We start from the raw sequence: 12,568 nt of genomic DNA on the forward strand, positions 1-12,568 counted from the left end.
CTCAGTAACGGGGGTTCATCCTAAGGATGCCGGTGCAAACCAGGACATAGGGCAACTAGGCTGTATGGTGAGAATGCAAGCAGCAGCAATGCTTCACTGGGAGGAGGGGACCCGGGGGGTGAGCCGGGCTCGTGGAGGCAGGACTGGAGCCCAAGGACTCTTGGGAGCTGGGCAGCAGGCTCTGTGGGCATTGTCCTGGGACCCCAGCCTTGGAAAGCCTCAGGGAATGCATCTCCCACTCCTCAGGCGGGAACTTTGCCAAGCATTCTTCCCCATTTTGTAGAATCACGGGGCCCGTAGTGGTGTTGCCCATGGAGTTAGCATCACTGATAAATTACCGGTGGGCCAGTCTGTATGTGTGATGGTATTATGTTCAAGATGATTTTCAGAGGCACGTGAGCATGTCAAATGCATGTTCTGTTCAATATTACCTTCCTATCCAAACCTGTCTATGAGGAGTAGCACAAACACCTCAAATCCCTTTCTTACTTCATCTGGTATAATTGCTGTGTCCAAACCTTTCATATCGAAGTACATATCACTACACATTTCATTTGATTATTCCTTTATATTATAGTCTGGGCATTTTACAATGCATTTATTTTGAAAGCATATATGTAGGTGGATTATATGATCGATTTTATTCCAGGAAAGCAGAGGGGCTCTTACAGAATGATCGTCACGAGAAGGGAGTGCTGGTTCTGGTAGAGTTGAGAACTTTTCCACTTGAGGGTCTCGAAGGTTCTTCTGGCTCTGGCTCCTGTATGTTTAAGGAGTGAACTGTGTTTGGGGACACCAAGGCCTATCGTCCCTGTAGCAAGGTGGTGAGGCAGAGAGGAAGGTCAAGCCCTCCCTCTCCATGTATTGGTCAGGCTATGCTGGGTACAAACAGCCCCCAAGTCTTGGTGGTTTAACATCAATGGTTTATTTCTCACCCTGTGTCACATATCTAATGCTGGTCTAATGCTGGTCTCTTTCACCCAGTCATTCATAGACCCAGGCTGGCAGAGGCTTCACCTTCTTGCAACGATGCATCTCAGTGAATGGAAGAGAAGGGGCTGGAAAGTATGCAATAAAATGACCAGACTTCTGAGACATCTCAGAATCCACTGACCAGAATGAATCACATGACCCCACATCATTTCAAGAAGACCCGGTGGCAACCTGCTCACACATACATACACCCTGTTGGCTGCCTTCCCTTCCCTGCTGATTCTTCCTGGGGTCACTTCTCAAATAAACTACATGCCCTTGAACCCTTGTCTTAGAGTCTGCTTCCAGTCACGCCCAAACTAAGACACCTTCACTCATCTCTGTATTTCTTATTCACTAATTAATTCAACCAGTCAGCAAATACCTTCTGAGCACCTACTGTGTGCTGGGTCTAGGCAGGCGCTGGGGCTACGGACGAGACCGAGCCCAGCTCTGATCGAGCTCATTGTCTAGAAGAGCAGATGGCTCAGGACACACCAAAAGCCAAGTGCGTTGAGGTCCCACCCCCCCACTAGAGCCTTCAGTGGGCGCATAGTCCTGCTTGATTTTAGATTTCTGGCCCCCGGACCTGGGTAACAATACATTTCTGGGGGATGGGCTTTTTCAGACATTATTTTTATGTTGCAAAAATATACTACATAACATCAACTTTACCATTTTAACCATTTGAAGTGTGCAGTTCGGCGGCATTAAAGTACATTCACACTGTCGTGTGACCCGCACCACCCTCCGTCTCCAGAACTTTCTCATCGTCTCACACTGAAACTCTGGGCCCGTTGAACACTAACCCCCTGATCCTCCCTCCCCCAGCCCCTGGCACCCACCGTTCTCCTTCCTGTCTCTATAAATCTAGCTCCTCTAAGAATGTCACATCAGGGGCATCATGCCTCATTTAGATTTAGCGACTGTCATATTTCACTTAGCACCCTGTCCTCGAGGATGCCCTAGCCCGGGTCGAATTCCCTTCCTTTTTAAGGCTGAATTGTATTCCATTTTATGGATGCATTTCGTTGATCCATTCATCTGTCAAGGAACATTTGGGTTGTTTGCACATTTTGGCTACTGCAGATAATGTGCTGTGAACACGGGCGTCCCAGGATCTGTTCGAGGCCCTGCTTTTGATTCTTGGAGGCTGTATATCCATAAACAGAATCACTGAGGGTTAGGGAAATTTCGCTGATAATTTTTTGAGGAATCACCGTACTGTTTCCATAGAGGCCACGCTATTTGGCACCCCAAGTTTCTGTTGTTTTAAGCCCCTCGGTCTCAGTCCTTTGCTATGGCGGCCCCAGAAAACCATCATGTGCTGGACTCTGTGGGTTCCACGGTAAACCAGGCAGACCGTGGCCCTCCCCTCGTGATGCTTACCTTCTACTTGGAAAGATGGCAAATAAATGAGTAACGTCGTGTCAGGAGGTGAGAAGTGCTACAGACAGAAGCAGCATGGCTGAGTGTGTGTGTGTGTGTGTGTCTGTCTGTCTGTCTGTCTGTCGGGGGCATGGAAGGTGGGGGAGAGCAAGTCTTACTCGAACCTGGTCTCTGAGCCACAGTGCTGTTCCTTCTCTCCTGCCTGATCTTGGATTTGGTCAAGACGCAGGCTGGCTTTGAGAAAGATATGCACACCGGAGGAAATGTACATAAACGCCAGGGCCCCATGGGGCAGTGGGTGCTCTTAGGACCCCGGGCTCCTGAGGTTTGGAGAAACCAAAGAGCACCCACTTAAGAACAGCAGGTGCTGGGACAGCCCAGGCTCTTCAGGAGGAAGTTTACCCACCTTGGGCCCCGAGCCTGGGCCCTGCTATGCTTTAGCTATATTAACCTGCTTTCACGTCTTTAAATAACACACCAGCCCCCGCCCACGGTCCCTTTCTGTTTGGAACTCTCTTCCCAGCCTGGTTTCCCAAGCTGATTTGTCCCCATCCCTGAGGACTCTGTCTCTTCCTGGGAGCTCTCCTGGACCGTCTAGACTGTGGTGGATCCCCTCCCTGACACTACCCCCCTGTAACAGAGCTTGGCACCAAGTCGATGCCTGATGAATATTTGTTGAATGAATGAATGGGTCGGTGGATGGATGGATGCCGGACCCTGGCAAGCCACCCTCCTTTCCTTGTTTTTTTTCCCCAGGGCCACTGAGATTTGCCTCTGTCTGCCTTCCCCCAGGGCTCAACTGATCACACCAGTGAACCCAGCGTGGCCCCGGTCCTGGCAGCCGGATGGCTGATGCATGCAAAGTGGGCATCCCCTTGCCCAGCCGCCTGACCATCCTGGCGCGGCCGAATCCAAAAGCTAATGACATTATTGTGCAGAGACACAATGTCTGTGGGCATTTGCTGACCCGGGCTTTGGTGTGGGCTTAATCCAGCATTCTCGTCCTGCTTTCTGTGGGGACGTAGTGATCACCCGTCTTGGCACCAGCGCTCCTGGGGAAGGTATAAATGCCACTTCCCACCAGCTGGGCGCCACGGGCACTCTCGGGGGCTGGTGTCACTGGTAAGAATGCCTTTCTTTCTTGCCTTGCCTTTTTCCTCTCATCCTTATCCCTGATGGAAAACGTGGGAGGCCTGGGTTCGAATCCAGATGCCACCCCCTTCTGATGCGGGGACCTTGGGCAAAGACTTCTATGCTCTAAGCCTCAGTTTTCTTTTCTGTTAAGTGGGGAGATGGGTCATAAACCCTCTTTCGCCGTGGGTGGTCTGGTGCAGCACCTGGCACATAGTGCGGACCCGGACAATGCTCTCTATTAATATGAACAAGTCCATGAGCACCTTTCTTTTGCTAGTAACTAGGGAGGGTTTGTATGTAGAAGGAATCAAACCAGTGAAGGTTCAGCATCATTTCTAGGCTGGTGAGCCAGCTCTCCCTCTTTCCCCACTCCCGGGCGCCTGGTACACGTCCAGCGTTGGGGAACATCAGTGGCTAAGAAGCTGCCGGAGGTCTCTGGGCACTCCCAGCAACAGAGGATTTCAAGGTCCCTGAAGGTTGGTGGCAATAACCCTAATAATACCATCGTGGCTGCCATTTACAGATGCCACCGCCAAGTGCTTGCCTTTTTCCCACATCATGGCTTCAAATCGTCACCACCTGTTCATAGATATTGTTGGGTGCCATGACTGTTCCCACTTGGCAGAACGGGAAACTGAGGCACAGAGAGGATGACCCACCCAGGGCCGCAATGACAACGGACAGTGGAGCCAGCATCCCCGAGTTGAGCCAACTGAGCTTAATCTTTAGCGTGCGAAGGCCGATGACCGGGGCTGTGCTGCGGGGCCTCTGACCCTGTGACAGGCTGGTTACATAGGAGAGCAGAGCGGTTTTGGTCCCCAAACTGCTTATTCGAATTTCTCTCTCTGAGGGACGTCCTGGCCTGGCCTCTAGTGTGGAAGGGGCTTCTGGAAGCTGGACGTTCTCTCTGGAACAGGAGCTCAGGTCTCCCGTCTTCAGCGGGAACACGCAGTCTTGGGTTCACTGCCCCTTGTGCAGGAAAGAAGACAGTGCCAGTTTTCCAGACTTTTCTGACGTTTTTGCCAGCTAAGAAATGCTCCCAGCTGCTGCCTACCATGACCAGGACATTTCTGCATATCGATGGGTCTGCATTCTGCTCTGCTTGTCTGGAGCTGAGTGATGGGAACCCACTTGGGACCCGGCTGAAGCTCTAGTTCATCACCACTTTCTTAGCGGACCTCATTTTTCCCTCTGGAGCTGGCCTGGACACAAAGAAATGCAGCTAAGGTTGGAAGTTCAGACCGCCGCTCATGACCCCCGCTGCTCTGGGACAACCCGAGACCAGGGCGACCAAGAGCAGGCTCTAGGGCCAGAGAGGCACGGCCCCAAGGCCCCCAGGTGGGAAAGCCGAGGCCCCAGAGAGGTCCTCACAGCCACTCCCCGAATCTCTTCCAGGTCATTCCTGCACAGGACCACGCACTATGGCCTCAGACCACCAGACTCAAGCGGGCAAACCACAGCCCCTCAACCCCAAGGTGGGTACCATGGTGGGAGAGGGCAGGGGGGCAAGCAGAGCACCTCTCCCAGACTCCGTTTCTCTTCCGGAATGTCGAGTTGGCATCTTTCTTCCTGAAGCTCCCCCTCTCTGGGCTTCGGTCTCCCCCACTTGCACACAGGGGTGCTGACTCCGAAGGCCCCTCCCAAACCCACGACCAGCGCGCCGAGATTCCTGACACCGGCCTCCAGCGTTGGTGACTTAAGTGTCTCTGCTTTACCCTGTACCCCAATGCCCGTGGGGGGCTCCCCACAGCTGGGGCGGACCCACAGTCCAGTGTGAGAGGGGGCCTGTGAACGGGAGGGGAGGTGGGATTCCTGACCTGGAGACCCAGGCCAGTCACGTGCCTCTCTGAACCTCAGTTCCCTCCTTGGTAAGATGGGGACAACTGGATTCGTGGTGCGGGGTGGGTGTGAAGAGGCTAAGGAAACCAGCTCAGCCTGGCGTGTGGTGTGTCCACCTAATACCAGTTGTTATTGCCCGCTTTGCTTCCTTGTCCTTCCCGCCCTCCTAGGATCCTGGCGGGGGGCATCCTAGCCCAATGGCCGGGGGCTCAGCCTACCCAATCTGTACCCAACCCTCTACCAGCAACCATCCACCTGGTCGCCTCCGCCTGGCTCCCTCCTGTGGCCCTCTGCTTCAGGGGCCCCTGGCCTGGCATTGCCCTTTGGTCTGACATGGGGCCTCCCCAGCCTGGGGAAGCTTGAGCGGACGCAGCCCCCCACCCACTAACCCCATTCTTACTTTCTAGAGGAAAGGCAGACAACAAACAAGCAAATCTAGGACTTCGAGGAGTTGGAAGTGTTTCAGGAAACATGAAACAGGGGAAGGGGTGCAGAGAGTCAGGATGAATGAGGCAAGGTGGTGTTAGCAGAGGTGATCAGGGAGGCCTCTCTGAGGGAGGTGGCATTAGCGTGGAGACCCGGGTGACCAGCCATGTGAGTCAGGCGGGGGTAGGGGAGAACATTCCAGGCGGAGGGCGCAGCGAGTGCAAAGGCCCGGAAGTGGGAGCGAGTTGCGTGAGTCTGAGGACGAGCACAAAGGCCTCTGCGCTGTGTTCAGAGCCGCGCTGTCCCCTAGACAGAGAAAGCCAGCCACGCATACGATTTAACCCGTCCTAGCAGCCACGCTAAACAAAGGACAAAGAAGGCACAGGAGAAATTAACTCTCGTATTCTAGTTCGTTAAACCCGATACAGCCTCTTGTCGAATCAATAGAATCATTATAAGAAAGCAATTTTTGATTCTTCCCTTCCTATTCTGAATCTTCAAAAATCTGATGTGTCGCCTCCGTGATAGCATCTGCATTTGGACTGATCGAGCACGTCGCGCAGACAGGTAGCTAACGGCCGTGCATTGGGCAGCGCACGTTTAGAGGATTAGATATTGTGTAAAATGTTGAGCCCCCGTGGGGTGATAAAAAACAATAGCAGTAATACTAGTCCTGAGCTTCTGGGCTCTCCGAGGCCTTGCGTGAGGTTGCTGACCTTCCTTATCCTCCCTGCTGCAAGTCCTTGTCTCCCAGGCCGGGGTAATCAGCACCGAGTCCCTAACGTATCTGTTCTTGAGTGTTCCCAGGATGCTGCAAAAGAAGCATGATTCCCCCATTTTACAGATGGGCTAGCTGAGGCCGGAAGCAACCAGGTTGCTTCCTAAGGTTGTGCAGCCGGATGCGACGGGGTGACATCAGAGCCCGTCGCTCCTGACCCTCCTGTGGTCAAGTGAGTGACCGTAAAGGCTGGACTGAGCCCATGGAATTTGTCTCGGAGCCCCGTTGGGCCTCCCCGTCCTGGCTTTATCTCGCTAATCCCCGGCCTGGGAGAGAGGGACATGTCTACCCAGCCAGTGCTGACCGTGGGGATGGCGCAGCTGCCCCTCCTGGGGCCTACCTCTTCACCCGGGGCAGCTCCCTGGGGAAGTGTGGCCACAAAACCTCTGCGCCTCCAAATGTGCTCTGCAATCAGGGAAGGTGGCAGCTGGTCTCCTAGTTAGTGCTCTTGGGGGACCCCTTCAACCTCCCTGATGGGGATCTCGCTGGCCCCCTTCCCTGGGCTGCTGAGAGCTCCAGGTGAGGCAAAGGGAGTGGAGCCCCTTTAAGAAGCATCCCAGGGGAGGTCAGAGGGGACCCGCAGAGCCAGGGATGAAATGGGGTTACATGTGTAGGGTGGTGGGCTGGCTCTAGCAGAAGAGAAGCCCTACCTCACCCGTGAGCTCGTTAGAAATGCCGCATCTGGGGCCGCACCCCGCGACATGCTGTCTCAGAAACCACGTCTCACCGAGATCCCAGGGTCTTTGTGTGCACGTGAGTTTGCAAAGTGCTGCCCCTATGGAAACGGCATCAGACAAACTTGGACTCCAACCTCAGCTCTACCACTTAGGCACCCGGGCTCTGTATGACGTCCCTTAATTCACAGGTGTCTGCCTCCCACACGCGGAGCAAACACTGTGTGAGAACCGTTACGCTTCTCTGAATCCTTCCAGCAGCCCCATGAGGTAGGTTCTGTCATTTCCCATTTCACAGGTGGAGCAACTGAGGCTCAGTGAGGGGAAGTTCTGGCTCAAGGTCTCACAGCTGGTAACTGGCAGAGCCAGGGCTGTCTGACTTCGTGTTGGGTCGGTGACTCCCAAGGGAGGAGCCCAGCAGCATCCCCGGAGGCTCTCAGAGCCCCCTCCTCACCCCCAATGCCCTGCTTCCCACTTCCCCATGATGATGGGTCCGACCCTCTTCTCCTGTTGCAGATCATCATCTTTGAGCAGGAGAATTTCCAGGGCCACTCGCATGAGCTCAGCGGGCCCTGCCCGAACCTGAAAGAAACTGGCGTGGAGAAGGCAGGCTCTGTCCTGGTGCAGGCTGGACCGTATGTACTGGGGGTGGGGGGGGAGGGGGAGGGGAGGGCTCACCTGGTTGGGCGCCACCAGGGTGAGGCACCTGGGCTGTGGAGCTGGGGGGATCTACCCTCATTGTGCCCCGGGAATGTGCGATTTGGTGGCTGGCAGCCTCTGGAGAGAATTTGTGCTTTGGGGTCAGATACAGCTGGGTTCAAATCCAGGCTCCACCACTTTCAGGCTGTGTGACGCTGCGCCAACAACTTCCCTTTCTGAACCTTGGCTTTCCTCCTCTGTGGATAAAGCTTGACCCCAAGGCCAGCCACTTCCTCAAGGCAGGGAGATGACACAGTGACTCTCATGGACTTTTCTAGAGCTGCCAATCTCTGGCTCTGGGAGTGTCCTCCCTCTCTTGTGAGGTTTAAAGCCAGATGTCCTTCCCCAATCCCCTTCCCCAATCCTGGCCATACTGGATCTCAGCAGATTCACTGGCACATTTGGAGGCCAGCAGCCTTGGGTCCCTGACCCCGGAGAGAAGGGGACGTACCTGGTAGGATATGACCCTGCTCTGCTCATGGCGCATAGCTCAGCACAGCCCACAGGGGCCCGTTCCTTGTGGTTCCCTGACCTCTCCTTCTCTGCAAGAGCCTCAGGAATCAGGGGTGGCCACCCATGACCCCCTCCCAAGAGGTCAGGGATCCTGGTGGGGTTGGGGATCCCGGGTGACCCACCCCACAGCTCAAGGTTCTCAGGGAATTCTGCAGAGTGCAATGATGTCACTCGAGTCAGAGTCTGTGGGTGTGGAGAACCCGGCTGAAGGAACGGCCCCGTCCGACCTCCATTATCCGACACGCTCTGGGCATCTGGTGCGCCCGGGAGCATGTCTTCCCCTGCAAGTGACGTTTTGACCATTTAAACACTGTATCTGATTCTCAGTTGCCTTTTTATGTTAACATTTGGATGGAAGAATTTCTCACATGGACTTGACCCCCTTCTGCTTTCCTTTTTTTTTTTTTTTTTTTAGAAATAGAACTATTGATATTTTTATTAAGGATTGTTGATGGTTCCCAACTGAGTTCTGGATGACTTGGAGGTGTCTGGAGTTTGATGGGGGAGATGGGCAGGTGTGAGCCCCAGGAGCTCGAGCGACTAGCCAGGGTCCTGCCAGGAGAAGCTTCGGGGCTGGCCTGACCTGCCCTCCCTCTGTCTCCCCTGCAGCTGGGTGGGCTACGAACAAGCCAACTGCAAGGGTGAGCAGTTTGTATTCGAGAAGGGCGAGTACCCCCGCTGGGACTCATGGACCAGCAGTCGGAGGACGGACTCCCTCAGCTCCCTGAGGCCCATCAAAGTGGTGAGCCTCCTGCCGATTCTTGCTGCCTCCTCTCTTTGCCATCTTGGATCCGGGGCTCTAGGGACCAGGGTGGAGCCTTCACCTCCGGCAGTGTGCGAACTTCTGATGGGCGGGGCACACTTCCTGGCTGTGTGACCTAGCATAAGTCGTTCACATCCCTGGGCCTCAGTTTCCCCATCTGTAAAATGGAGATATTCAGATCTACTGCCCTGAGATTCCTGGGGTTAGAACCCATCACAGATCAATTGCTTGATGAATGGTAGCCATCCTAACTGTGAAAAGAAAATCTGGGATTGGGTGTGGAAGAAAAGGTGGGTTAGCTCGTGTTCATAACTCATGGCGGCGGGACCTTCTGGTGCTTCTCTGATCCTGATTTTTACTAGAACATGAACTCTTAGGGAGGGCCCAGGGCCTGGTAATGCTTGGGTCCACTCCCAAGCCTCCCCAAGGCAGGCCAGCTCTCCCCAGAGCTTGACGGAAGATTGGAGAACTTTGGACTTAGCATCCCATGGACCTGGGTTCCTACGTTGGCTCTGGCGCTCCCAGCTGTGTGACCCTGGGCAGGTGGCTTTACCTCTCTGAGCCTCGGTTTTCTCATCTGCCAGACTGCATAAGAGTCTTTAAAGGATTAAAGGGGATGACTGAGAAAGATATCACAGGAACAGGAGGATGAGAGGAGGTGTGGCAAGGAAGGAAAGCCAAAATATCTCACGTGCTTGCTTGGGGCCCCTACCCATGTGTAGATCAGGGCTGCCATTTTTGTTTTTGTTTTTGTTTTTTTTTATAGGGAGCTGAGGGAAAATGACACATCAGAATTGAATGTGCCTTAAAGTGTAGACTCTGAAGTGTCACATGAAGACAGTCCAGTGGGACCCCAACAAACGGCCCGTGTTTAACTGCTGTTGTTGGAGACAATTGGGTGGCAGGGTTACAGAGCAAGAAGTCTATAGGTGGATTGTGCTGGTCCCAATGCTGGGGCATCTGGATGGGTGGGAAGGCTCACCCTGGCCTCCTCTCCCACACTCACTTTCCCCGCTCCCTATCAACAGGACAGCCAAGAGCACAAGATCATCCTCTACGAAAACCCCAACTTCACGGGGAAGAAGATGGAAATCATAGACGATGATGTGCCCAGTTTCCATGCCCACGGCTACCAGGAGAAGGTGTCGTCAGTGCGGGTGCAGAGTGGCACGTGAGTGGAGACCCAGCCTCGGCTCCCCCTGCCCCAGGAGCCCAGACTGCTGGGGTCCTGAGTCCCGCTCTGTCCTGGACCCTGCTGATCTGGTGTACTTGCGACCTCAGTCTTCCCTTTGGAAAATGGGCATGGAAATCATGCGCTTGTCTGTGGCTTTCAGCCCCTGTGGTCCCGTCCAGATCTGCCTTTTGGCCAATACCCTACCTCTGGGGGAGAGAAGGCGTGGCCTTAACCTCAGTCCCCAGGAGCAGGACCGTGAACATTAGTGGGGTGCAGATGAGGCAGAGGCAGGGGGAACGGAAGGGTAGAGATGAGTTGAGTGGTCTTAACAGAGCTGTGAGTGGCAGGAAGTCCAGCCAATGTTGTTTCTTTACTGCATGAGTCCCTGAGTTTAGAAACAGGATGTGTCATTTCCCATTGAATTAAACTTCCTTGGTACATAGACTCTGGCCATCATCCATGGGAATTTCTCCTTGTGCAAAACTTCGATTCTCTGGGGGTCCGCAGATGGGCTACGGGCAGTGGTGAGCTGGAGCCAGCTTGTACCACCCTGCAAGAGCCGATTCCTCAATTTTCAGAATTTTTGTGAGCTGGTTGTTGAATCCTCGGTAGCTCAAAAATCGGCCGTAGTGGAAGTATTTACACCACAGAACTTGGAATATGTTACAAATCAAGACCCCCTTTCCCTCCAGAGAGCTGGTTAAGCAACATGTACTGGCTTTCTGGGGTTCATCGGGCTCCTAAAAGAGTGTGAAATTTCTGTGTTCGTGGTCCTTTTCATTTATTTATTCATTCATTATTCAGTGTGTTGAGTGCCACCACGTGCCAGGCATCATGTTTGGTGCTCAGTATGTCAAGGTAGATTAAAGAGACCTGGCTTCTGCTCCGTAGAGCTAACAGTCTCGTTGGGGTCAATAGTTAATAATTTAAGAATCCACCACAAATCTGGACTTCCTCCCTGAAGAAGGGACTCTTGAACTCAGATCCCAAGAAAGAGTAGGAAGTGCGGGTGTAAAAGAGAGGAAGGAAGGTCATTCGAGACAGAGAACAGCATGGGCAAAGGCCCTGTGGTTGGAGGAGCCTGGTGAGTCTGAGCGACTCTACAAACTCTAGACTGCTAATGCACAGAGATATAAGGACACAAGACCAAGAGGTAGACCTGCAGGTGCACACAGGGGTTGGCCAGGCAGGTCCTTGTTGGCCAGGACTTAGTAACATTTTGGGGCAAAGAAACTGTAACTTTCATTAGGTGCTCCCAAGAGTGAAGGACCCCCTCATAGATGGTGATGACTTCACATGACAAAGGGATTACAGAGGGTTCCTAGGACCTAGGCTATTCTCCTTTGGCCTTACAGCCAGGCATGGCATTGGGATGAAGATGGAGAGAGGCAGTTAAGAGACCTGTCTTATTCTAGGCTTCAGTGGGCTTGAGATCACCCCTTCCTCTGAGCCCAGTATCAGGCCTTCAGTCAAAAGTTGCTTCAGTAGGTAGTGAGCTCCCCATCAAGAGAAGGAAGAAAGCAGAGGCTGGATGCCAGAAGGGTGGCGTTCCTGCTCAACAATCAGGAAGTGAGAAGTGACTGGGAACTCCCCCCTTCCTAATGGCTTAAGGATGCTCTCCTTCTCTCTCTCTCTCTCTCTCTCTCTCTCTCTCTCCCCGTCTGCTTCTCCTCTGTCCTCCACACCCCCTCCTCACCTCTGGCCTGCAGGTGGGTCGGCTACCAGTACCCTGGCTATCGCGGGCTGCAGTACTTGCTGGAGAAGGGAGATTACAAGGACAGCGGGGACTTTGGGGCTCCCCAACCCCAGGTGCAGTCCGTGCGCCGCATCCGCGACATGCAGTGGCACCAACGGGGCGCCTTCCACCCCTCCAACTAGTGCCCCCCTTTTCCTCCTTCCCAGGGGCTTGGTCTGCTGCCCAGGACCCCCCACCCCAGACCTCCTGGCGAGTGAATAAAGTGTGACTTGCAATTTGTGTGTTGCATTGCTTTTTATCTCCAATGGGAACTGGAGTGGGTGTTGGGTGCGTGCGTGCGTGCTTGTGTGTGTGTGTGTGAGAGAGAGAGAGAGAGAGAGAGAGAGAGAGAGAGAGAGACTGAGAGAAATAGAACCAGACAGTGTCTGGGCTGGGGTAAGTCTGCAGAGCCCTCACGGAGACTCTATATAACTACTTGGCTGTGTGACCTTGGGCATAATGTCCAACCTCT

The 12,568-nt window shown here is 53.8% G+C and overlaps 1 protein-coding gene across 1 annotated transcript; it reads left to right on the forward strand.

Moving 5' to 3' along the window:
- The first annotated feature begins 3,378 nt into the window (after positions 1-3,378).
- Positions 3,379-12,336, forward strand: CRYBB2 (crystallin beta B2). The gene is made up of 6 exons (XM_027575266.1): positions 3,379-3,483; positions 4,891-4,970; positions 7,729-7,847; positions 9,034-9,166; positions 10,216-10,358; positions 12,071-12,336. Exons 1-6 carry the CDS (start codon positions 3,429-3,431, stop codon positions 12,237-12,239), a joined length of 699 nt encoding a protein of 232 aa, XP_027431067.1. The 5' UTR covers positions 3,379-3,428; the 3' UTR covers positions 12,240-12,336.
- The last annotated feature ends 232 nt before the right edge of the window (positions 12,337-12,568 follow it).

This window comes from Zalophus californianus, chromosome 14 (genome assembly GCF_009762305.2).
Source record: "Zalophus californianus isolate mZalCal1 chromosome 14, mZalCal1.pri.v2, whole genome shotgun sequence".
Taxonomy (NCBI): domain Eukaryota; kingdom Metazoa; phylum Chordata; class Mammalia; order Carnivora; family Otariidae; genus Zalophus; species Zalophus californianus.

What these genes read in the sequence shown, in the direction of transcription:
- CRYBB2 (XM_027575266.1), top strand. Translation starts at nt 3,429, where the DNA reads ATGCCACTTCCCACCAGCTGGGCGCCACGGGCACTCTCGGGGGCTGGT. An exon ending in CCCTGAGGCCCATCAAAGTG is followed by an intron (nt 9,167 to 10,215) that starts GTGAGCCTCCTG and finishes CCCTATCAACAG; the next exon opens with GACAGCCAAGAGCACAAGAT. An exon ending in GTGCGGGTGCAGAGTGGCAC is followed by an intron (nt 10,359 to 12,070) that starts GTGAGTGGAGAC and finishes TCTGGCCTGCAG; the next exon opens with GTGGGTCGGCTACCAGTACC.